At 40.1% G+C, this 26378-nt stretch overlaps 1 protein-coding gene across 1 annotated transcript in view; it reads right to left on the reverse strand.

The window, feature by feature from the left end:
* Positions 1 to 502: 502 nt before the first annotated feature.
* The window catches only part of FNDC3B (fibronectin type III domain containing 3B), a 354613-nt gene continuing 328737 nt past the window's right edge, over positions 503 to 26378 (reverse strand). Inside the window, exons 25-26 of the mRNA XM_084638683.1 lie at positions 22800 to 22927; positions 503 to 3980 (exon numbers count right to left, since the gene is read on the reverse strand). Coding sequence (XP_084494809.1) covers positions 3669 to 3980; positions 22800 to 22927 — 440 coding nt within the window. The 3' untranslated portion in view covers positions 503 to 3668. The remainder of the gene's footprint in view (positions 3981 to 22799; positions 22928 to 26378) is intronic.

Raw genomic sequence — 26378 nt, forward strand, 5'->3', positions numbered from 1 at the left:
ACTCTTCTGTTGGGAACAGTAGTATCTGGGATAGAAATCGGAATGGAACTTGGGTTAAAAAAAAACAAAAAAACACCAAACACCAGGAGTTTGGCCAGCTTGCTCATCCCTAGTTTAGTGAGTTTTAATTATTCCAAGGCAGTATTTAGTGACCTTCTGGGACTACAGCATCCATTAGGGAAGCTATAGAAAATTAATGGACTTTGACAAGCACTTACAAAGCATTCTCTTTATAGTCTGAAAAGATGGTCCCAATATAATGACAAAGACAGGCAGATAATCACTCTGAACAGGAAAAGGAAGGATGAACCCTTTTAAAAATCTTTAAGATTCCAACTCAGCAACATACTGGGCTTGATTCATAGCTATTTCTCCAGTTTTAGGCTGCTGTAACTCCACTGGCAGGAAACAGACTAATACCTATAAGGATGTAAAGGACAAAGTACTCAGTTAAAAATAACCATTGTTAATATCAGAAAGAATTAAAACATTTATTGGGCATAAATATATTACATATACACTACAGATACAGTTAAGTCTTACATACATAGCGTAGTATCTGCAAAATCTATACATTAAAATAGATATGGCAGTTTTAATACAATGCATATGAAATAGTCTAAAATTTACAATACAAGAAAACAGGATTATTTTTTCTCTTAAAGTTGAAAAGCTTGGAATGTATGTTCCCGTAGTGAGGTAAAACATTTTTATTTTTTTTTCAATTTAAAGAATTGTGCAAGGATAATGTTCATACACATTCAGTTAGGGCACTTTTCAATTGTGACATTGAATACTGAACTACTGTAGCCAACAAAACAGGATTAGAAAATTACAATATTTCAAGTTCATAAAGAAAAAGGCAGATAATATAAAAACGTTTCTTTCCATTTTTAATATATTTTAAATACTTATTTTTCCTTTTTTTATTTTAATTTATTTTTACACTTTCTTGGAGAGCACAGGGGTTTTGGGTTTGGTTCACATGACTGATATTTATTGGGCCAGGGAAAGGATATAAAGACGCACAGGGAACTAAAAAGCATCAGTAAATTGTTGCAATCATTGATAATGGAAGTAGAAGCGGGAATGGTTTAAAATCTGTAACACTTTATGGTTACATGAAAATGGATTATAATGGTATTACTAGGATTATAATGAATTATAATGGCAGTATATACAAAGTAAATACTGATGTCAAATTAACTTAATATGGGCCTGATCCAACTTGCATAGAAGACTTTTTCCATTAACTTCAATAGGAGTTGGATTGGGCTCTTTGATTACTGTGATTATAATGGATACCAAATGAATTAGAAATGCTTAAAGTGTTACAGATTTTTGTTCTCCAACCTTTGCTCACTGCTTGTAAAACTGCTCCATATTTTCAAACTTGCAGAAGAAAACAAATTATCCAAAGCAAGTTTTATTTATTACAGTATTTTTTTAAAAACACACCAGGCTTAGATTTTGTAGCAGCACTGCGAAAACAGTATTCCAAAAATTCAAAAAGGGAATCTATTCAAATCTGTGGGTTTTCAAACTACGGATGACATTTCATTGTTTTAAAAAATACATCTTCCCCCCCCATTGAAGACAGCTGTGTATGCTTTGCTCACAAAATAGATGCAAGATCACAAAGTTTCATATCACAAATAAATTTAAATAAAATGTAAATAAATTTGACAAGCCATGACTTTGGCAAAAACAAAAACTTATATTTAGCTCAATGCCATCAGTTTGCAAGGCTAAATTAAACTAATTATAGTCAATAACAAAATACAGAACATTTGTAATATTTGCTACATCTAGAGAGGCACATGGAATCATTCATTAATCTTAGCACTTTCTTTCAAGAGATGATTATGTTTTTTGGATACATGTAAACGTTTCAATCACTGATAACCTTTTTGTTTTTTGGCATTTAATGCACTAGATGCTCCCATCTTTAAAAACACATGAAAATGTAAGAAGGTTAATAATACTAGGAATGCTGCCAGGTAAAAAGTTGACCTAAAGTACAACAGTATAAAACAGACAAAATGTAACATGCTACAAGGGGAAAAAAATTAGTACATAAGTACACTTCTTTATTTTTTATTTTTTTTACAATAAATAAAAGATTGCACTGTAATTGGCATTTAAAGTACTGGATGCAGTATATTGTATAAATAAACCTAAAACAAAAATAATGTGGGTGTCCCCATTACTTTGGTTAAGGGAATATTATGCTAATATAGGAAACTGCATCTTAGACAATGTAGAGAGAGCACAAAACAGCTATGACAGAAGCAAAACCAAGTAGCAAAAATATACAAAAACAAGAGGAAGGGATATACATTGTGTATCTGTTGCACCCTTTTGGAATTGATTTGCACCTCCAGCTCATTACTGTCCCTGAGGTACTCATACGTTGTTGACTTCAATATAAATAATCCAATGACTCGTGAGTTAAAAATCTAGTATTTTGATGGATTAACACATGTATGTGTGGGCCACTGCTGTAAGAAGAGAAATGATAAATTCAGATAACTTACTTTGGCTTTTGCAATGTATCAAATATTTTGATTGACTCTGTCATAAGAATAATGTAGGCATCCATTTAAGGTACTTAAATTAACTGACCTAATTTCTGATACTCCCAAGACAGGTCTATAAAATGGATCTTCCTCCAAATGTGACTGATTGACTGTAAAGATTGTTTACACTGAGCGTAAATCTTACATAATCAGTAGAGGCAGTAAGCTGTCACCAGCTCTAATCTTAGAAATCAGGCTGAACAAAATAGAATATAATAAATCTATTGATTAAAAGTAGTTATATATACACACACACAACAACAAACAAAGTTAAAGCAGCTTTCCAACAGCTGAACATGGGAATAACTAACTATTGCACAATGCCCTCTTACTTAAAGTTACTGCTACGAATCAAAATGCTTAAAAAAAAATCTATAATGCTTCATAATTTATATGCAGTTTGATTATCTGATTTCTTATACAGGCAGTTCATAGTGTTGTAACCAAAGAAATAACAGATAATTAAAAAAGTTTTAGATGGCAGTACATTGTTTTGATTTAAATGCACTAAGCAGTTAAAATAATTGAGTGTACATTTTATCTTGAAAAAAACTGGGACAAATGTATTGTAGTGAATAAATCATAGGTAACATTGGTAATACTGGTCGGTGAAAGACTGGTACTGTTGACTAACACTGCATTCTAGCCTTATTACTATACACACTTGTGATTAATGTTTACAGATACAGAAGAGACAAAATAAGTGACTGAGGATTATAATTTACTAAATTGTAACATATATGAAAGACTATAAGGACGTCAGTGGGGAAAAAAAATCAAAACCAAACCAACCAAACAAAAAAAACCGTAAAGGCAAATTGATTGCAATTCCGAAACTTTGAAGGAAAAAAATCTTGCTTTTGGTATCTGGTTTGCTTATTTCTCCAGTTTGACCTCTTCCTAGTTTTGAATTTCAAAAAGGTGCACCAAAACACTGATTTATCTTTTTCCTAGCTAGAACTGTAAAAATAAGAGAAGTATATAAAATGCATGGTAGAACAAAAAGATTTCAAGGAATATCTGAATAAATGTGTGGATTATAATGCGTAGCATTAGTTAAATTTATACCTCAAACTTTCATTGGATTCTCTACTTCATAAAGAAGTACTGTAATATAAAGGCAAATAAAATTGACAAAAATGCAAAGCCAATAACAATGAGGGTTGCCCACTGTCCATCAGTAAGCATCATGCTCTTTATCTTAGGATCATCTATGCTTCCCAATTCCCCTGTAAGCATGATCTCCCTTTGTTGGAGCATAAAGGCAACAGACGGGCTGAAAGGTCCACTAAGTTCCTGTGAGGTATCCAAGCATCGGCGACATACGCAGACACGGAATCGGTAGTCTGTGTTGGTCTGAAGGCCTGGGATTTGGAATGTTGTCTCATCTCCCTTGTACACCTGCAAAACAAATTAAAATTCACAATCAAATTTAAAAATCAATGGACATTCATGTGCCAAAGATTTTTTTCATATCAACACCATTCATAAATAGCATTATGCTATCCTTGACAGAACATCATTTGTGAGAGATTTAGATTTCAAATACTCAGTTTACTACTTCATAATCTAAATAGTGGTATAGGCATTTTATGAAACCAACTGCCTGATCCTACATTACATACATAGCTACAAGTTCCAATGAAGTTCAGGAGAGTTTTAGTTTTGCAGGGGTTTGTCATCAGACCTTTAAAGCAAACCATTAAAGCTGAGTTCTTTCAGGAAGCATCCAAACTAATTTTAGGGCAAGAACTTAGTATGTCACAAGCAGTCAAAGAAGCCAGAACATGGAGCAGAGAGGACTGTACAACAGATGGTCAAATATGGCAATTCTCCATATTCAGTACTTGTGAACATCTAGTGAACACACAGAGAAAGACAAAAACAAAGGCAGGAAAGATTTCAAGCAATTAGTCCATCTCAGGAAGCAAAACTTTCCGAACATTTTGGTGGTTCAATAAATAATATAAACAACATAAAAGTTATGCTTTATCAACATAACAATATAAATACAGATTTGGGGCCAAATTCTGCCATATAATGCATTCCACTCACAGGTCTGAGGGCAATATTTGTCCAACAAATGGAGAAAACCTGCAAAATCATGTTATTGGAAGGCAGTTTTAGAATAATCCTAAACTAGTTACAAGTTTTGTTTCGATGCAACTTATTTTTCAATTGTTGTCTTCATATTTCCCTTAAGAGTTATGGCCTATAACTTTACAATTTTACAGTAGTAGCAGTAGTCCATAAATGGCCCTAGCCTTTTATATATACAAAAGGATGAGATGTTTATTAGAACAGCATACACAAAGTGTTGGGAGTTTATTGATTGTTCAAAGCTAACAGTTACTTTTCAACAGAGAGATTCATTTCCTCTTTAATGATAGTCACCAAACGCTAGCATATGTGAGTAAAAATACATTGGTTTTTACAGCTGACAGGTGAAATCACTTTTCCAAGATTACCTACTGTATGAATCATGGCCAGAAATAAAATCTGATGATCTCCAAAAAAGAAGCAAAGGGCCAGAGATAAACTGTTTCTTGAAATATGTATGACATCCTGAGAGTGGGAAAACAAAATATACAAAGCATGTGGACAAGGTTGATCCAGTTGATATACTTGGACGTTCAGAAAGATCCCACACCAAAGGCTCTTAAGCAAAAGTAAACAGTCATGGGATAAGAGGGAAGGTCCGCTCATGGATCAGTAACAGGTTAAAAGATAGTAAACAAAGAGTAGGAAAAAAAGGTCAGTTTTCACAATGGAAAGAGAACTGGCAGGTACTGGGACCTGGGCTGTTCAACATAGTCATAAATGTTCTGGAAAAGGGGATGTACAATGAGATGGCAAAGTTTGTAGATGATATTAAATTACTCAAGATAGTTAAGTCCAAAGCTGACTGATAAGAGTTTCAAAGAGATCTCACAAAAAACTGGTTTACTCAGCAACAAAATGACAGATGAAATTCAATGTTGATAAGTGCAAAGTAATGCACACTGGAAAATATAATCCCATCTATACATATAAAATGATGGTCTAAATTAGGTGTTACCACCCAAGAAAGAAATCTTGGAGTCATTGTGGATAGTTCTCTGCAAACGTCCGCTCAGTGTGCAGCGGCAGTCAAGAAAGCTAACAGAATGTTAGGAAGCATTAGGAAAGGGATAGATAATAAGACAGAAAATATCATAATGCCACTAAATAAATCCATGGTGCCTTGATGACTGTGTGCAGTTCTGGTTGCCCCATCTCAAAAAAGATATATTAGAATTGGAAAGAGTACAGATAAGGGCAACAAAAATGATTAGGGTATGGAACAGCTTCTATATGAGTAGAGATTAAAAAAGAGTTGGACTGGTCATCTTATAAAAGACACGACTAAGGGGAGATATAATAGAGGTCTATGAAATCATGAATGCTGTGGAGAAAAAGTGTTACTTATCTCTTCACATAATACAAGACCAGAGGTCACCCAATGAAATTAATAGGCAGCAGGTTTAAAACAAACATAAGGAAGTATTTTTTCACACAACACACAGTCAACCTATGGAACTCATTGCCGGGGATGTTGCAAATACCAGAAGTATAAATGGGTTCAAAAAAAGAATTAGATACAGAGTTATCTGTGTGTTCAATTGCTATTCATTTGAGCTATTCCTTTTATTTGGATGTGCAATGTTGTATTTTGTTTTCTAGCTCTACATATAAGAAGTTTTTTGTCAGCTCAGTTTTAATTTCTCTTTTGTTTCCCATTTATAAACCAGAACTCTCCCATTCAAGTGAATGGAGCCTCTCTTGAGGCTTCCATTCCTGCTGTGGGAAAATTAAAAACTGATTAAACAGCAAGAGGCAAGACAAGCTCTTCAACTTCTGAAGAGATGGAGGCAGTCTAATTTTTTCACAGGAGGCTTATGTGGCATGCAACACATTGTTTTGCATTTCAGTGTTCAATAAAATACCAACCTTAATCTTTTGCTACATAAATTGTTGTCAATGGTTATGTGTTTGTAGGATTAACATTAACTCCATTTCACTTTTTTCACTTAAATCTCAACACCCACTCCCAGTTATTTATGCAGATTCATATTTTCTCCCACTTACTCTGATTCATACTCACTGAGTCATAAATTCTCTAAATTGTATTACCATTAACAGGTTAAGTTTTGGATACATTAAAAATTGGATAAAATGCAACCAAGAGGAACTTTACATAAGAATGGCCGTACTGTGTGAGACCAATGGTCCATCTAGCTCAGCATCTATCTTCCTATGGTGGCTAGTGCCAGATGCTTCAGAAGGAATGAACAAAACAGGACAATTCTGAGTGAGCCACCCCATGTGGTCCAATCCCAGCTTCTGGCAGTAGGAGATTTAGGGACACCTGGAGCATGGGATTATGTCCCTGGAGCATCTTAGTTAATGGCCATTAATGGTCCTATCCTCTGTGAACATATCTAATTCTTTTTTGAACCCAGTTATACTTCTGGTATTTGCAACATCCCCTGGCAATGAGTTCCGTAGGTTGACTATGTGTTGTGTGAAAAAATACTTCCTTATGTTTGTTTTAAACCTGCTGCCTATTAATTTCATTGGATGACCTCTGGTCTTGTATTATGTGAAGAGATAAGTAATACTTTTTCTCCACAGCATTCATGATTTCATAGACCTCTATCATATCTCCCCTTAGTCGTGTCTTTTATAAGATGACCAGTCCAACTCTTTTTTAATCTCTACTCATATAGAAGCTTTTCCATACCCTAATCATTTTTGTTGCCCTTATCTGTACTCTTTCCAATTCTAATATATCTTTCCTGTTAAGGGGGTGCCTTTACAAAGCTTAAATTGAAATAGACATTCAAGACCTCAATAATGGACCGATCATCATGTTCTCCCCTGCATTTACACCTCAGCCAAGAAATCAGTATTTCATTACCTTCAAAGGCCTGGGTCAAGACGTGCTATGGATTTTTAATGCCTCTAAGCCAGCCACAATCTCTCCATATACACTATTGATGAGGTTCATTTTAGAAAGCAATACTACTTGGATCCAAAAGTTAAATAAAAAAATAAAGCATGTAAACTAAGACTCATATTCTCCCCCTATTTCATGGTGTTCAACATTCATGGAGAGTTTGGCATCAAAGCAGTAGGTAGAAAAGACAGTTACCTTTTCCGTAACTGGTGTTCTTCAAGATATGTTGCTCATGTCTATTTCACAATAGGTGTGCGTGCTCGCCACGTGCATCAGTGTCAGAAGTTTTTCCCCTAGCAGTACCCATAGGGGAGCGCCCCTAGCAACCCTTGGAGTGGTGCCTCCATGGTGCGGTATAAGGGGCATTGCACGCTCCCCCCACCCTCAGTTCCTTCTTGCCAGACAACTCCGACAGAGGGGAAGGAGGGCGGGAAGTGGAATAGATATGAGCAACACATCTCGAAGAACACCAATTACGGAAAAGGTAATTGTTTTTTCTTCTTCAAGTGATTGCTCATGTGTATTCCACAATAGGTAATTCCAAGCTATATCTGTTGGAGTTGGGTGGGAGTTCACAAACCCTCAGGATGGAGCACAGCCCTGCTGAAGCCGGCGTCTTCCCTGGTCTGGGAGAAGATCGCATAATGCGAGATGAACGTGTGAACTGAAGACCATGTGGCAGCCCTGCAAATGTCCTGAATGGGGACATGGGCTAAAAAGGCAGCTGATGAGGCTTGCGCCCTAGTAGAGTGTTCCCTCACAATCGACAGTGGAGGGATTCCCGCCAGGTCATAACAAGTATGGATGCACGAGATGATCCAGTTGGAGAGCTGCCAACCCTCATGTGCTCGGCTGAGGCGATGAACATTTGTGAGGACTTCCTGAATGGCTTAGTCCGCTCAAAGTAAAAGGCCAGAGCCCACCTCACATCCAGCGTGTTGAGGCGGCGCTCCTCACTGGACACATGGGGCTTGGGGCAGAGGACCGGCAGGAAAATGTTCTGACTCATGTGGTAGGCGGAGACCACCTTCGGGAGGAACAAAGGGTATGGGCGGAGCTGGACCTTATCCTTATGGAACACCACGTATGGGGGCTCGGAGGTCAGGGCCCTGAGTTCCGAGACCCACCTAGCTGACGTGATCGCTACCAGGAAGACTACCTTCCACGAGAGGTGCGACCAGGAGCACGTAGCTAATGGCTCAAATCAGGGGCCCGTCAGTCGGTCCAGCACCAAGTTAAGGTCCCACCGCGGGACACGGGGCCTAACATACGGGAAGAGATGATCCAATCCTTTAAGGAATCGGCCTAGAAGAATACCATGTGCCCCGCATCGGCGGGTGGAAGGCCAATATGCCCGCCAAGTGCACCTTGATGGAAGAGGGTGCCAGGCCCTGGGCTCTAAGGTGAAGGAGGTAGTCCAAAATGAGCTGGATTGGGGCAGTCATGGGGGAAAACGTCCCGCTCAGCTGCCCATCGGGAAAACTGAGACCACTTTGCCAAGTAGGCTCAGCACATGGAGGGTCGCCTGCTTTCCAAGAGGATGCACTGAACCCCTTCCAAGCGTGTCCGTTCCTCCCGGCCTAACCACTGAGCAGCCATACCGTCAGGTGGAGAGCCGCTAGGTTGGGGTGGAGGAGGCGGCCCTGGTCCTGGGAGAGGAGGTCTGGGCAGGACGGTAACGGCCACGGTGGCAGGCTCGTTAGTGTCCCGTACCAATGCTACCTGGGCCACGCTGGGACAATCAGGAGGACCAAGGCCTAGTCCGTCTTTATCTTTTCCAGGACCTTGCCGATCAGTGGGAACGGGGGAAAGGCACAGAGAAACTGGCCTGACCAGGACAGGAGGAAGGCATCGGAGGTAGTGCCCTGTCCCAGCATCCCCGCCCCTGGAGCAGAACTGGGGACAGTGACGGTTCTGCTGAGTCACGAACAAGTCCACCCCCCCTACGGGTACTGCTAGGGGAAAAACTTCTGACACCCATGCACATGGCGAGCACGCACACCTATTGTGGAATACACACGAGCAATCACTCGAAGAATAATATAATCCTTAACACATGTAATCTGTCTTAAATTCTAGCACTATACAACATATTTTCTTACTACAAATCTCCATGATTCACCACATCTTTCTTCTCTTGTCATATTGGTGATCTTTCCTTGTCTTCCCATGCCCAAAAAAGAACTTAGCCATTAGGGTCAGTATGCTATGCAACAGAAGGTGCCAACACATGCAAACGTTGTAACCGTCTGTAGAAATAATCTGATGACTGAAATTCCTATTGCAAGTGCATGCCGCTCTTTTTAGGTGTCTCCCTTCTTATATCAACTAGTCACTGCTGTTAGGATATAGATATTCAGGCCTGTCTGTAAAGGCCTATACTCTAAGAATTTAGGTGTATTCTTATCACTTGGCTAGTGATAGAGGTATAAAAGAAAGAATCAAAACCACTGTCTGCCAGTGTAAGGGCCTTCTCTTACTGTGACAGTTTGTGGCCCTGTTCTTAGGCTAAGGCCTTTGGCTAAGCAGCAGAGGCAGCCATAAGCTGGGAAGCGAACGGTCACATCCTCACATTCCAAACTAGTCACATTGAAATAAGGTGCTATTGGGCTGTTAGGCACTATCAGGACAGGACTGTATTCCTATCACCTCCAGAGAAAGGGAAGTGCCTAGAAAATGTAAAAGGAAACTTAGTTTGATAGCATCCTGTCTGGCAAGAACTCACTTATCAATAGCTGGGATGTGAAATCCTCACTTCTGTATTGTTTTGTCATTATAGTTCCCATTTTGCTGTTGTTTGTCTGTATAATCTCTGTCTGGTTCTGTGATTGTTCCTGTCTGCTGTATAATTAATTTTGCTGGGTGTAAACTAATTGAGGTGGTGGGATATAATTGGTTACATAATCATGTTACAATATGTTAGGATTGGTTAGTTAAATTTCAGGAAAATGATTGGTTAAGGTATAGCTAAGCAGAACTCAAGTTTTACTATATAATCTGTAGTCAATGAGGAAGTGACTGGGCATGGGTGGGGGTGGGCATGTGGGTGTGTGAGATGGGAACAGGGAATGGGGGTAAGAAAATTGGAATCATGTTTTGCTAAAGGGGGAAATGGGAACAGGGAATGGGAGTAAGGAAGTTGGAATCATGTTTGGCTAAGGGCAGGAATGGGAACAGGGACACACGTGTAAGGCTTTGTGGTGTCAGAGCTGGGAAGGAGGATACTAAGGAAGGAAACTGGAATCATGCTTGCTGGAAGTTCACCCCAATAAACATCGAATTGTTTGCACCTTTGGACTTCGGGTATTGTTGCTCTCTGTTCATGCGAGAAGGACCAGGGAAGTAAGTGGGTGAAGGAATAAGCCCCCTAACAACTGCTACCATATGGCCAGATAACAATCCTGTTACTAATGGCTGTTGGGCAGAAGTAACTGCCTGATTATCTCTCTATGCCATATGATTTGGGAAGTTAGTGCTTCAACCTACGCACAAATACAAGTTGTCAAACAAAGAAAAAGAAATAGAAATCTGAAGAGGAAATGTAGGTTACATGAGTAGTTGAAGGAGGATAACTTGCTTAGGCAATCCCACTCTTAGAATGTATCTATCCATTTATCTAACTTAGATACTTACATCCCCTGTCCCTCTTACTGTAGTACCTGAGTACCTCACAATTTTTAATACATTAATACTTAGCAAACCTCTTTGAATAACTTATGCCATCAGGACTGCCATTTAATTTAATTAATTAATTTATTTCAATTTTAAGAAACATAAACAACGCCCCTCCCAGGTCTCTAGCCACCCTTGCCATAAATTAACACTCTTGCTGTCACAACCAGCACACCTAAAACAAAATGAAAACCTAAAAAAACAAATACAGAAATCTAATTAAATAGGAAGCTTACATTTAAATAACGGTAGGGCTGGGATAAATACAAACAATCTTCATATTATTCAAAAAGTTAGTTGGGTAAATTGATGATGTTACCTGTTTTCCTGTAAGGATGTTACATCCTAAGGTAACTGGGAAGCTAAATACAGTTTAAATCGCAGATAGAGAAAGATTTAGATCTTCATTATGGGGTAATAAATATAGATGACCAAGAAAGTCCAATTAAGCAGAACAAATGATGACACTTCTTAGAATCAGACCAGAGATTCAGAAGTGAGACAAGAGTGAATTTAAAAAAGGACTACAAACAGTTTGAAACTCAGTGCTGACCAAGAGTGAAGACGATAAATAACTGCAACTCTCTTTCATTAGAAACAGCAGGTCAGTCCTCAGCTCATGTAAACTGGCATGGTTCCAAAGATTTCAATGGTAGGTGAGTTCAATGAAGCTATGCTGATTGGCACCCACTGAGGATCTGGCCCAGTAAGGACAACAATAAGGGAAATGGCAACTTTGGTCTTTGAACAAGAAAAGGAAATAGGCAGCTTGTTAAAGAAGTTTAGTTAAAATCTAACAGAACCAGCAATTATAAATTGTGGTGTATAAGGCAAATGCTAATGAGCAAGTTTATCAGCTTAATGATCAACATCTTAGAGCTTGTGGGAAAAAGGAAAATAAAAACCACACTAAAATAAATTTAAGAAATGTTTTGGTTAATATTTCTTTCTCTAATACTCTTCTAAGAGAGGAAGGAAGTCCCCTAACTGAGGTTCAGTTCCTTGCTCTGCGACACACTTCCTGTGCGACCTCACACAAATCACTCTTTGGGCTTCCATTCCCTATCTGTAAAATGGGGATATACCTCACAGGGGGTGTTGTGAGGATAAACACAGTGAAGCACTATGGTTATGGGGGCCATGTAAGTACCTAAGATTGACTGTAGACCCTTCACATATGATTGTACAGCACTTAGCACAATGAAACCCCAATCTTCAGGGTCCTAGGCACTACCACAATATACATATTTAATAATAATAATAATAATAATCTGAGTAGGTACTCATATGGTCATCATCACTGTAGCATCTTCTGGGTCAGGTGTTGATTCTAGCTATACATGAGCTGCCTATTAAAGCATGCATGCTTTGTATCCTCTCTCAGCATTGGGTAGGCAATTATTATTGTGTACACCATTCACAAATGGCTGCAGCAGCTGCTTCATTCACATCTGGCTGCAGTGGCAACCCTGGAGTCATTACACAGACAAATATCCCACTGATGTCAATGGAAGTTTGTCTTCATTACAGTTCCCGGGCGGGGTCAATACAGAGTTTCACCCTGCTCTATATCAGGGGTTCTCAAACTTCATTGCACCGTGACCCCCTTCTGACAACAAAAATTGCTACACGACCCCAGGAGGGGGGACTGAAACCTGAGCCCCGTTGCCCTGGGCTGGAGGGCCAAAGCTGAAGCCCAAAGGCTTCAGCCCCGGGCAGGGGGCTTGTAACCTGAGCCCCATCACCAGGGCTGAAGCCATCGGGCTTTGGCTTCAGCCCCAGGTGATACGGCATGGGCTTCAGTTTCGGCCCCAGGCCCCAGCAAGTCTAACACCAGCCCTGGCGACTCCATTAAGACGGGGTGGCAACCCACTTTGGGTCCCAACCCACACTTTGAGAACTGCTGCTCTAAGCAGAGAAGAAATCATTTGTTTGACAGTTCTTTGGGCTGGGGCATCTCTCTCTGGAACCGACTAAATGGATCACTGAACTGAAGTTTATTTTATATAGAAGCAGAGGCAGATTAAGGTTTCTTGGGATTGTGGGCTGGAGCAAGTGGGGAGCCCCCCACCCTTTCCGCCTACGGTCCTACCTCCATTCTGCCTCTTCTGCCTGTGGCCCTGCCCATGGCCCCACCCCATTCTGCCCCTTTCCCCCTCCGCCCAGCCCCGTTCCACACACAGTCAGCCCCATTCTGCCCCTCCACGGCGGCCCTGCAATGTTGCTCCTTTCTGCCCCTCTCCCCCCGTGGCCCCAAGACGGGAGAAGCTCTGTCCCCTGCCCCCATGACCCCAGGCCGCAGCAGGGAGTGAGAGCTCCTCCAGTCCTGGGGCCGCAGGCGTAGTTTGACTGCTATATTTGGGAGGGCAAAGCGCACCGATGCACATGTGCATGCTGCAGCCGGTCCCCTTGGTTCACGGGCTCTCTCGCCCCCAGTGGTACCTGTGCTGACGGCGGTGGTGGGGACAGGACTGCTCTGGTGCTGCTGCAGTTGCCTCCCTGCTGGGGCTGCTGCTGCCCAGGGAACGTCACATGCTGGACTCCTGCTTCCTTCCGCCTATTCCTGTATCCCTTTCTCTTCCCTTCTCCTCACCCCCCCACCCCACTCACGGTTGTAGAGGGAAAAGGTGGGCGCTAGGACCCAGGAGCAGCATCCAGCTGCTGAGGTAGGACCCAGAAGTCAGTGGAAAAACTGCTCAGTCTGCTCCCTGCTAGATGAAACATGCCAGGGGGCAGGACCCTCTCAGAAATAGGGGAGAGTGGTGCGTGACACCCCCAGCTACCACCTCACCTTTGTTTGGGAGGGAAACGCCCCCCCTGCACCCTCCCAAACTACACCTATATGCTTGGGGATGCAGCTGGGGTCAGGCGCTGGGGCTTTCCCCACCACCCGGTACTCCTGCCGACGAGCGGGGTAGGCGTGCAGGGGCGCCCATTTTTACGGGGCCACTGGGCACGGGCCCTGTCAGCCCAGTGGCTAATCTGCCACTGTACAGAAGCAGGAGTTGCTGTTTGGGAGCTTGGGAACATAACACAAGTGTGCTGAGCTTTTCTGCTGGACCCTCTCTGAACCTACCACCACAGCAAGTTATTATTATTTGTATTACAGTAGCACCTAGAAGCCCTAATCGTGGTGCAGGACTGCACTGTGCTAGGTGCTGTACAAACATCGGCCAAAAAGTGAGACTTACAATCTATGTACATCATACACATCCTGCTGGACCTGACATTCAATACTACTGATCAGCAGCAATCAGACTGAATTCAAAGCGTTTTGTGGGCAACTCTTTCTTCCCCTCCATACTCCCTACCAGGAAAGTTCAATCCCGGTCATATAATAAAACGAGTCCCCCTGTTCTCCTATGGTTGTTAAGTACTGGGCACTAATGTTGCCAAATTGAAATGTGCCTGATATAAGTGTATGAGAAGCACAACGTGGCCTTAGTGAGAATGAGGCTTATTGTGAATACTAGGCGTGATTTTCATTATTACTAAAGCCACTTTACACTGACAGAGAGATAATGAGAATGATACTCAATATTTCCAATACTTTAATGTCTCCTTTCAAGCCAGTGCAATGCCTTTACTGTGGAATCTCCCACTGAAATGAACAGTTTGGAAGGCCCTATCATGTGATGTATTAAAATAAGAAAAAAATATTTTATGCTGCTCATCAAGTTATTTTCTTTTGTGTATATGTCTGTTTTTTTTCTTTCTTGGTAATATTTAATTACTCTGATCCTCCACGAGGAAAACAGAGATACAGAATGCTATCCTGGTGATTGGAATGCGGGCTAAGGCATCACATTAGTTAGTTAGATTCTCTCCTTAGCTTTCCTATTTCCACCAGCAGAGGGACTGAATCACTCCAGATGGCATTTTCACATCCATCTCCTGTTGGGAATGCTTCCAGATTTTTGAAGACGCTTGGAGGGTTTTTTCTTCATACATAGATTTGCCCCAGGGAGTAATCTCTATGCATGAGACAAACCTGTGAAGTAGTAGTGCGAGCCCTTCACTTTATCTTCGTGCACAGCTGAACTACTCCTGAGCCCACTTTCCTGTGCGTTGCACGTTTTATACTTGTAGTGAACATTTACCCATATCAACATACTGGAAATGAAGGGGAGCTTAATGAATATGTCAATCGCAAATTATTCTGATGAGCACAATAACATTTGCCTGCAATTTACTAGCTATGCCACTTGTAACAATTTAAATATTTTCCTTTTATTTACAGTATATTTACTTAACTTAACTTAACTTAGATGCCATTATATAAAAGACTTTTGACTGCACTGACAGCACAGCTTTGGGCAGGGTAATTTTATTTAGGTGGCAGCATACAGAGGTGCATTTGAGACAATATACTGTATATTTTCTACTCTTATTAAAATAATACAGAGTGAGTGGTGGAGCAGCACAGAACTGTCAGTCTTCCCAAACTCTCACCAACACTATTTATGCTCAAACTTTTTCTTTAGAAGAGAGACGAAAAAGTTTAATACTTTTAAAATGTTAACTTTTAAATCAAACATCAAATTCACTTAAAATAGTTCTAGATAGGCTTTTATGTATCTATAAAAGATACACACACACACACACACTCTGCACTTAATATTTAGGTCCTGATTCTTGCTACTTTAAAGACAGTCATTCAGATGCCATAATGATGGCATGCTATGAGAACACAGGAAAGACTCCCATTGGGAACACTAAGCCAGTCAAGAGTTACTTTTAGTGTTAAAATACTGTATAGGCAGATAACATATACATATACACAACACATACACCGTGCACCAAGAATCTTATTAACACTGCAAAATCAAGCATTTAGAAGTTAGGAAATACCACTATTAAGGGTGGCCATTTAACCTTAATTTGGCCCTCTTATTCATATACATGATACATGCTATCTTTTCCTACATGATCCCTGCCTCATATAGTGCAAGATGGATGGTGCTTACTGACTGGATGAAGGTAGTAGAGTGGATTAGGGAGTTATTTGTAGGATCTCTGAGCCCTGTGAAAAATGCTAATGTGAGATACCAGGGCAGTGCACACAAAACACTACAGAATTTTGAGGGGTTTTAGCATGCTGCCAAAAGCAAGTTGTAGTTTGCAAACTATTGATGAGAAATGGCAATGGTCAGATCTGAACAGAGTTTCAAGAGGCCAGAAAATAGCACCTTGATCGAATAGTACCTTGGTTCTTGAAAACTGGAAGAATTTTTTATAATGGAAATTCTAAAGGCAACCTTAATATTGTTGTTGTTGCCACTCCCCCACAATTATGACAAGTATATTTAATCAGCAAAAACCCATTTGGTATGGTGCTCAGAAGAGGAGAATCTGACTTAGAATCCTTATATAGAAAACATTCCTGTAAGAAAGGCTTAATTTCTTCTAAAAGGACTGAAAGATTTCTCTTTATGAAACTAGCTTTAGGATTATTATTATTTATTCAGTCTCTTAATCAGTCTCAGTGACTCCACTGCAGAGATAGTCTTAACAGTTTTGTAGAGAACCTTGTTTCCTAACAAACCATTTCACAGATAACTGAGAATAGTCAAGTGGCAAGTTGCACTGTAAAAATGTCTAATAAAAATAAATTATTTTTCTGTCTCATTACACAAAGCTATGGGGAAGGAAGAAAACACTTGGAGTCAGCTGTACTGATGGTAAGACTCTAGTGAATATTGTGCCATTACATTTTCTGTTGACATGCAAAGTAATCGAGGGTCAATTAAGTATATTGACTTGCTATTTGAAATGAAGAAAGGAAAATGATTTTTTGTTAATTAGAATTTTACGTAAATTAAATGTACCCTGAACACAAATTAGATATTCATATTTTTATCTAAATAAATATGAAACCTAGATGTAACAACAGAAAGTAGAGAATGGTAAAATCAATTGGGTTCTCTCAACCATTCACCTACCAGTTCAGGACTGTTCCATCCAGTATGTCTTTAATGAAGTTTTAAATAATCAAAGTTACAGGACTTCTTACTTCCTTTGAGAGACTATTACACAGTCTAATGGATCTATAACCATATATTTTCTCTCTATCAAAATAATTTGTAGGGTTACAAATAGGAATATTACAGCAAAGCTGTAGCAAATTTTGCTTTGGTAGCAAACAAATCAGAAATAATGAGGTTACTAGGTATATCACCCCCAAGTCTATAAATGTGCATTACTATTTCCCAAAAGAAAAGATGGCCTGTGGTACCATCGATAAGCTAGACCTAAAATCTTGTGAGAAATCTCCTAAGGCAAGACACAACTGTAAATGATAAGATACATACTTGTGTTTACAAACTGAACTGATAAACATGCAGAAACTCAATGAGATGCTTCGTTAAATTACAGTTATGGTTAGACAAGAGTATGTGAGAATGTCACCTCCTTATTCAACATATATTTAGATCATGTCTATTTATTTTACTAACAGAACTCAAACCCAATTATTAGAGAAATATATATTAATCTATATCTAAATTATCATAGATTATAGAACCTGGGTGCCTAAAGATAGGTTCCAAAGCCCATTATTAGACACCTAGATTAGTGGTCTGATTATCAGAAGTGCTGAGCACCCAGCAGCTATTCAAAAGAGTTGGCTGCTCAATAATTTTGAGCAACCTAAATAAGGATTAAGAGCCTAACTTTAGGCTACTAATTTTGAAAACCTTGGCCCAAGTTTTTATTACCGCTAGCACTACAGAGTCAATGCAGCTCTTCTGTTTTGCATACTATCAACATAATTGTCAGCTGAGTTCTAGCTGCAGAAGCTCTATCACAGGTGAAAATGCAAGATGCAGAAAGAACGAATTTTGACTGTTGACTCTCAGGCTGAGTTTGCAGCAGGTTCACTTTTTGGCTCATAAACAAAGCAAATTTGACATGGAATGTCACCGCAAGAGAATAAAGACAGAGCCCCGTGGTGTCATTTACAGACAGTCACTTTTCAGAGTATGACTATCCTTTAAATATAATGAAAAGGAACATTCCATTATCATCTTGAAATGGGAAAAGTAAATGTTTCTTTTTTATAGCATGGTTTTCAGGCACCAAAAGAAGACATAATAAGTTAAATCTTTGGATAAAATTCTAACTGGAGAAGTACATAAATAAGCAGTGCATATGGACCTGCCAGGTTGGGGAGAACAGATAAACTGGTTGGTCACATAGGTCCTGATCATACCCTCTACCTCTCTGGGCAAAGAGGACAAGAACATAGAATACCCAGGAGTGTCGGACTGAAGGAGGAAGTGCTACTTCCATGGCAGCTTTCTCCCTCTCTTTAGACCTATTGTGAGTGGAAACTCAATTTCCTGCTCCATATGAAGGAGAAGCAGGAGACAGGAGGGCTCAGAGCTGTTAGAAACTGGGTCTCCCAGATTAGTAAACTGGTCATTTTTAGTAGTTTGAATGTAATTAACTAACACAACTCCAACAGGAATGTTTATTTTACCCGATTTTAATACATTCTTTCAATCTGACAGAGAGGAACGACTACTCGACACACACATCACCTCAGGAGTGAAGCGAACATCTCCCCTTCCTGGGCATACATCCTGAAATGCCTGTTCCTGGAGAGATCTTTCATTTAATATGCAGCAATACGTCATCATTAATGCTAATACTGTCTGTAAGTGGTAAAACTCACTTGGAGCTACAATTTGCCTAAGAGAATTACTCTCTCCTGCTAATATTTCCTACTGATATTTTGCTCCCCAGCCTATTTGTTACATAGATTCCTGATGCAACACACACTGGGTAGGAGGTGTGATACCCTTATTCACTGTACAGAGTACCTGATTCCACAAATGGTCCCAGTGAAGTCAGTGGGATTATTCACAGAATAAGGAAATGCTGAGCATGAGTAAGGGAGGCAGAATCTGGTCCACTGTTATTTCTAATTTGTACTCTGTCTTTGTCCCTATTAATTTGTGGGAAAACAGAGAGTAAATTGAAGCAGATGGCTCTATGCTCAGTATCCACATCAACTGTGCATGTTGTTTTGCTGTTTAATGAGAAATATCACCACTGAGGCAGTAGATTGCATGTTGCATCCTCAGCTGGCTTCCTGGTATTGAGGGGCCAAGACCTATCTGTACCAAATGTGTTTTCCAACTATGGCACTTGATTCTGCGACCCTTAAGTACTCTGAGGGCAGGTCTACACTTAAAATGCTGCACTGGGCAGCTGCACTGATGCAGCGGTGCCACTTTAGTGCTTAAGTGAAGATGCTCCTGCACTGATGGGAGAACTTCTCCCATTGGCTTAGTTAATCGGCCTCCCTGAGAGGTGGTAGTTCTGTCGACAGGAGAAGCTCTGCAATCGCTGCAGCACTGTCTACACAGGGGGTTAGGTCGGGAGAACTGTATTGCTCAGCGATGTGGAATTTTCACACCCCTGAGCGACGTAGTTATACAGATATAGATCTATAGTGTAGATCTAGGATAGGTCTACAGTGTGATCATTCCAACGGAGTTCAAGGAGACTCCATGTGGAATAAGGAACCACATAATGTAAGCAAAGGTGCCAGAAAGAGGCCCAGAATAGTCATGCGGTGAGGAACAGGGAAACTTACTTAATATCAACAATTTTCTTTGAACATTCCAGAGAAGGATATTACCCCACTTGGCTGCTGCTGACAGCAAGGCTTCTTTTAAAAACACCACCACCACCACCTTTTTTGAGTTTTAAAAGATGCAAAACTAAGATGACAAAAAATACCCTTACTTGTAAAACCAAGCAGGGCAGTTTAAAACTCCTAATACAAAATGAATGCTGAATCCTGTATCATATAGAGCCCACCACCATCTTTATAAACACGCATTTATATTAATAGTAATATCACTGTTAGAGAAGCATGTCAAATCTCAAACATTCCTCCCATTCATTATACAAGAAAAGTGATTCTCTTACAAATGGTATTGAGCACGATGCTTTCTACTCTGAGTACAGTCCCACTGAAGTTAATAGGGTAGCAAGGTTGAAATCAAAGAGAGTTAGATGCCTAAATAACATTGAGGATCTAGGCCTAAGTGTTTTGCAGATCAATCCTTTATGTTGCTTAGTTCTGTTCCAGAGAAAGGTGTTTCTGTGTAACTCACACACATACTCTTTTTCTCTACTTTGGTCATCACAAATAACTGCTTTAGCTTGAAGTTAAATGAGCAAAAAAGATGTTCCAGTTACCAGCTAGCTACACTCATCTGAAATAAATCAATTGGCAGCAATCAGAGAGATGCTGTCCCATGGACTTGTAACACGCTTTCCCAATTAAGCTGTTCAGCCCGAGTCTTAAATAGCTGCCCACAGATTGCTGCAAATTGAGTGATCTCCTGACAACTGACAGTTACTGACTGACATGTCACAGGGGAACAGTTTTTGCTTTAGTTGGTTGAACTGACTTCAAACTGTTTATTACTGTTAAAAAACCTGTTTTTATAATGTGTATGTCTGTTTTGAAGGAAATCTGAAAAGTGGATTTCTACTATAACTTTATCTATTATATGTACAGTAATCCTGAATATTACTGTAATTAGGATTTTTCTTTAAAGGTGAACAAATAGGAGCCACAATCAAGGATCAGGACCCCACTGTGGGCTCTGCAGGCTAGCTTGTCACTTTCCCGAGTGAAAGGGGAAAGGTGTAGTTAGGCTGCACCTGGAGCAGAGTTTTACTTCTCCCTTGCTTAAAAGGGAAAGTAAGCTACTCTAGGCCTTTCCCAGGCACAGATTAATTCCACTTCTATACTCGTTTAGCTGCACTGGCCAGCGTGTTGGGGGCGGGCAGGGAGAGGGGCAGGCTTTGGCCACTCCTTTCCTGCCTGTGTATGAGGGGAAGCAGCAGCCTATCTAAACAGGTAACAACAAAAACATTCCCTCTGCCAGAGATATTAAAATAAATACACAGAGTCTGGGAGGGAAAATTAGAGTCTTTGCTGTCTGCCCCAGCCACACGCAATTCAGTTTTATGAACCATGCAGACTCATGGCCTTGACTACAATGAGGTTTCTAGGGATATCTACCACAGACGCAACCCCAATGCCACTACCATTGGTGAGAAACATAGTGTGGACTGCCAGCTGGCATTTTTACCACTGTATTGTCTACTGAGACCAAAATAGCTTAGTGCCTAAAACAATTCTGAAAATTTAACCCAAGTGCTACGAGAGCTAGGACCTTAATGTTGCTCCCTTCCTTTGTGAGTCACCAGCTGTATTTCAAGACCTGTTTCTCTAAACAAGCAGCCCGGAGTAAATAAAATCCCCCAACAATTCACACAGACAATTCACAAAACAAACTCAAAAATTCTCTCTGAAATTTCTAAAGTGATATTTAACTGTGTACCCTGGAACATGGCTATGTATGGAGGCAGAGTATTTGATAGTCATTGTTATGTCATTCATCAACAACTCTCAGTAACAAGCACTTCCATGATGAAAGACCTGTCGGCTTCTGTTGCATCTCCGCACTTGATCAGATCTCAGGTTTTTTACCCCTTAAGTAACCAAATGCCATGGGTCAGAATCAGGCAACACAAAGGGCCCAGAAAGCAGTCAGATCTCCCCATTTAGGGATTTCCCAGAATGGGAGAGTCCCAGCAGGCCTACAGGTAGGATAGCCAGTTCCTACACCAAACTCTTGCAGTCCCCAGCATAGGAGGCATGTGGAGAAGAGTGTGCTCTATTCTGACAGTCTCTGCCTGGAAGAATGTCTCTTATGGGCCGTAACCTGTTGGCATAAATCATCTATGCTGGGGCTGGTATAAAATCGGGCCCAGAATCAGAAAACTGCAACGAGCTCCTTTGTGCTATCACCCCCCACTCATCTGCATCCCATGGAATTTGGGCACAGTGAGAATGTGTGGCCATGTATTTGAAGCCCTGCAAAGTGTAGAGCTGGCTTCAATAACTATCTTTAATATAAAAAGAGTAAGATAAGCAGAAATAAGAACTGTGGTTTGTTGCATTTATTACCCTACCAATGAGCCATATGTCCATTTAATAAAGGTTACTGATCTCCCTCCTGCCTCATACATTATTCAGAGTTCTTGGAAAATGCATTGGGGACTGTACACAAGACCTGATCATTCAGTCATATATTCTTTTTGTGGATGTATTTTACAGACTGCACTTCTATCAAACCTTTTATCTGTGTTTCTCCAAAGCTTTTCTTTATAGTATTCTTCTGGAAGCAGATGCATTCACACATATTGGTTTATTGCACTTATGAGAGTGCATAAAACAGATTACTAATGTAAATGTAAATGGCACACAGAATTTGTGATGAGAATAAACTGTTTTGAAGCGTGAGAGTTTTTTTCTGAGTCATTAAGAGTGTGGATTCCATCCTCTTATTCACTGCTCTCAGCCACTCTCCATTACTGAATTCAAAGTCTAAAAATGTCAGTTTTGGAACCAGTGCCAGGAGCTTTTTCCAGTGTGTTAGTTGTGAGCACAACAGCTAAACATTTCAAAGCATGAAGAGCTTTTGATTTTATGTTTCTTATATTAATGAGAAATGAAAAGCTTAAACATAAGACCCTACCTGTTTATATTCAGATTCTCTTCCAACCACTACCTGCACCACATAACTGATAGGATCTCCTTTCATGGGTGGGACCATTTCCCATGTGATTTCACAGGCATTTCCATCCAACTGTGTCACTCGAGGGGCTGTAATAAAATTTGTGCATATTAGACACTAATGTAAACAATGACATTGCAATAAATGATATATAGGCTTGGAATGATTAGATTTTTATTGCTAAATGTTGGCAAATGTCGATTTCACTGTACTCACACAAACTGACGAAAAAATATTTCCATCAATCATAACAGAAATTTACAGATAGGCAAAGTAAGAAAAATGCTGCTTGAGAACTCATTAATTAGAGTTTGATTTAGGGATATTTACTTTGTATATTTGACATATGATGTTGACAATTTGTGTTTTAACAGTTATAAAGCTTTAGCTTTTTGAATCTAAAGATTTATTGTCATTAAATAGGTTTCAGAGTAGCAGCTGTGTTAGTCTGTATTCGCAAAAAGAAAAGGAGGACTTGTGGCACCTTAGAGACTAACAAATTTATTTGAGCATAAGCTTTCGTGAGCTACAGCATCCGATGAAGTGAGCTGTAGCTCACGAAAGCTTATACTCAAATACATTTGTTAGTCTCTAAGGTGCCACAAGTACTCCTTTTTTTTTGTGTCATTAAATAATTATTGTCTGACCCTGCCATAATCTACTGTATCTGGGAAAATTTAAATAAATAAAAATAAAAAATGCTTAAAAGTAAACACAAAAATAAAAATCCAATTCTGCCAAGGCTAATTATATACCTTCTCTATACAAAAACCACAGAACACTTTACAGAGAGAATTGGAGGATTTCACAAGTCTGGTAGGAGAAACTGGAATGTGTTTATGTAGCTAAAATATTAAAAATACCACCTATACACTAGCTTTTTTGTAAATTTTGGACTAGATCCAGTAATCAGGCAAAACTCCCATTTACTTCAAAAATAGTTTTGCTGGAGTATGAGGTGGGGCCTTTAATCTGAATCAAAGTAAAATGAGAATTGGTTTCTGACTCTTAAGGCCAATACAAGATCTAAATGAGACAAAATATCTCTTATTCCGCCTCCCTCCTCCCAAAAAACACACACACGCACACACAATAAACTACAGAAGTGTAGTATGTGAGTGTAGCAAAAGCCTTGGAACTTAATAATTCAACTGTAACGGTATCCACTGTGCTTTTCAAGTGGAAAGCAATGAGATGACTAGTGATGGCAAGCTGACTTTCCACGGAATTCTGTAACACTAGTGAGCTACATCTGTGCTACTGGAGCCATCTCTAAGAACATAAGAGCGGCCATTCTGGGTCAGACCAATGGTCCACCTAGCCCAGTATCCTGTCTTACTATAGCGGCCAATGCCAGGTGCTTCAAAGAGAATGAAAAGAACAGGACAATTATCGAGTAAGCCATCCCTTATAATCCAGTCCCGGCTTCTGGGATCTCTGTATCATCTCTGTAGCATGGTCCACTTGTGAGGCATGAGGATGTGGGCAGCAGATACTTGTGTTGGAGCTTGATTACTACTACCTCATCAATTATTTTCCTTAGGAAGGCAAGGTTGGAGATAGAAGGGGGCTAGGTGGAAGATAAATTTGAAAGATTTTCTGCAACAGAAAATTCTGTAGTCAATGAGAGTTTTGCCATTGATCTTTGTAGAGCCAGGATTGCACCTCAGGAGTTGTTTTTTTGGGGGGTTGGATTCAACCTAGAACCAAAATCATATGGATAGGTTCAAATATAGGGATTCATATATAAACCCTGCCCCGATCCTGGAAGTTTCAGGGATTAGATTTGAGGTTTTGGTTTAGCGCATATGCTAGCAACTAGGAAAGCATGATGTATCACGAAATGCTGTCTTCCTCACAAAATGACCTTTCATCAACTAAAAGCCATCAGATCTCACTCTATGCCCACCAGTAACAGCAAGCTGGCAGGTCAACAGACCACAGGGCTCTGAATGATGGCAATATGTTCACATGTACACCTGAGCATCTGTCCCCTGATGATTTCAAAACAACTGCAGCAGCATCCAGATTATAACAACCTTGCTGTTTGTTGTAGAGGGAGCATATGGCTGAAAAGTGAAACCGTGAGGCTGGAGAGAATGACATGTGCTGCAATACACGTCAGGGAGCTGTTAGCACATGCACATGCAAGAACATGTGCACATTAAAAGTAACGCATTTCCCAGCCCTGTGGAAATACAGTAATATGAGAAGCCGCCAAAGAAACCGGTGCTGCTACTGCTGCTGTACAAATTACATCAACCCTAAACTAATCCATTACCACTGAAAAGGGGCCTTGTGCATTATATTCAGATCCAACTATAAATATACATTTGCTTCTCATATCAACACCTGCCTACTTGGAGAGACTGTGAATGGAAACTTTCATCTGAGCTGGTACACCTCTCACCCTCACATACTCTCTTAGGTTTTTGTCTGCCAGTTGCAGAACAAAACTGGCAACATATACATTTCCCCTTCTTTAAATGACTATGGACATTGGAGGGAATAAAAAATGGACTGTTTTGTTGCCCAACTCGACAGGACTCATCTCTTTTCCATTCAGTTTCACTTTCCTGTTGCAGTTTCTGTGGCTACAGTGTTTGCCATATTGTGGGGTCTACCACTGCCAGTATTCTGACATTTAGTTATCTCCCTGACACTCCCCCCAACATGTGTGGGATATCATAGCTACTTCATATTCAGTTCAGAATGTGAACCATGCCAAAACTAGGACTGAATACTTAGGCAGAAAGGTACTCTTCCATTTAGATGAAAAATGGAGTTCTGATCCAACTATATTTTGGAAATGGGACAGCAGAATTGACAAGGAGTGCTCTCCACTGAACAAATATAATTTACATCTTAACTTTCTGTTACACAAGTACAGCTTCAAAACAAAACACTAGTAGATTCCAAAAAACAATGGGGAAATTCCTGTAAAGATATTACCTATCACCAGGCTATCAGTAAAGATATTAGCTGTTTGAAGATACAGTACTAAAGCATTACATTGCTCCTGTCGGAATTCCTTGCAGGTGTATAGTAGTTTGTTTCCATGTCCACTAATTTAAATTGGGTGGTTGCAGTATTTTCCCTCTAAATTCCATCATGATGGTGCTACATCACCACTAAAGACATTTACTTCAAATATACTGGAGCAGATTGACTACACATGGTAAAGAGCAAAGCAGCAGATTCACATGGTTATGATGTAGCCAGGGTGGCACGCAGAATGAACCTCCCTCTTGAACAGTCCCTTGCAAATCTCCTTCCTTTGGCAAGAATCAATATGGGAGGACTTAGGATTCTTAAATCCCTCACAATTGCATTTTCCAACCTAATTCATGGCTGACCTTGCACTCTCTTTTTGTTGACCTCACCCCTATAAAACTTCTGAAAAAGAATAACTTCTTCTGCATGTTGGATGTGTCCCCACCACTGCAGCCATCTTGTTTTCATACAGTGCAAGATTGCAACTTGCCAGGAATGTCTCTCTCCTCATTTGTGAAAAAATCAAACCAATGGATATTTAAAAAA

Source organism: Lepidochelys olivacea (genome assembly GCF_965140295.1).
Source record: "Lepidochelys olivacea isolate rLepOli2 genome assembly, chromosome: 9".
NCBI lineage: Eukaryota > Metazoa > Chordata > Testudines > Cheloniidae > Lepidochelys > Lepidochelys olivacea.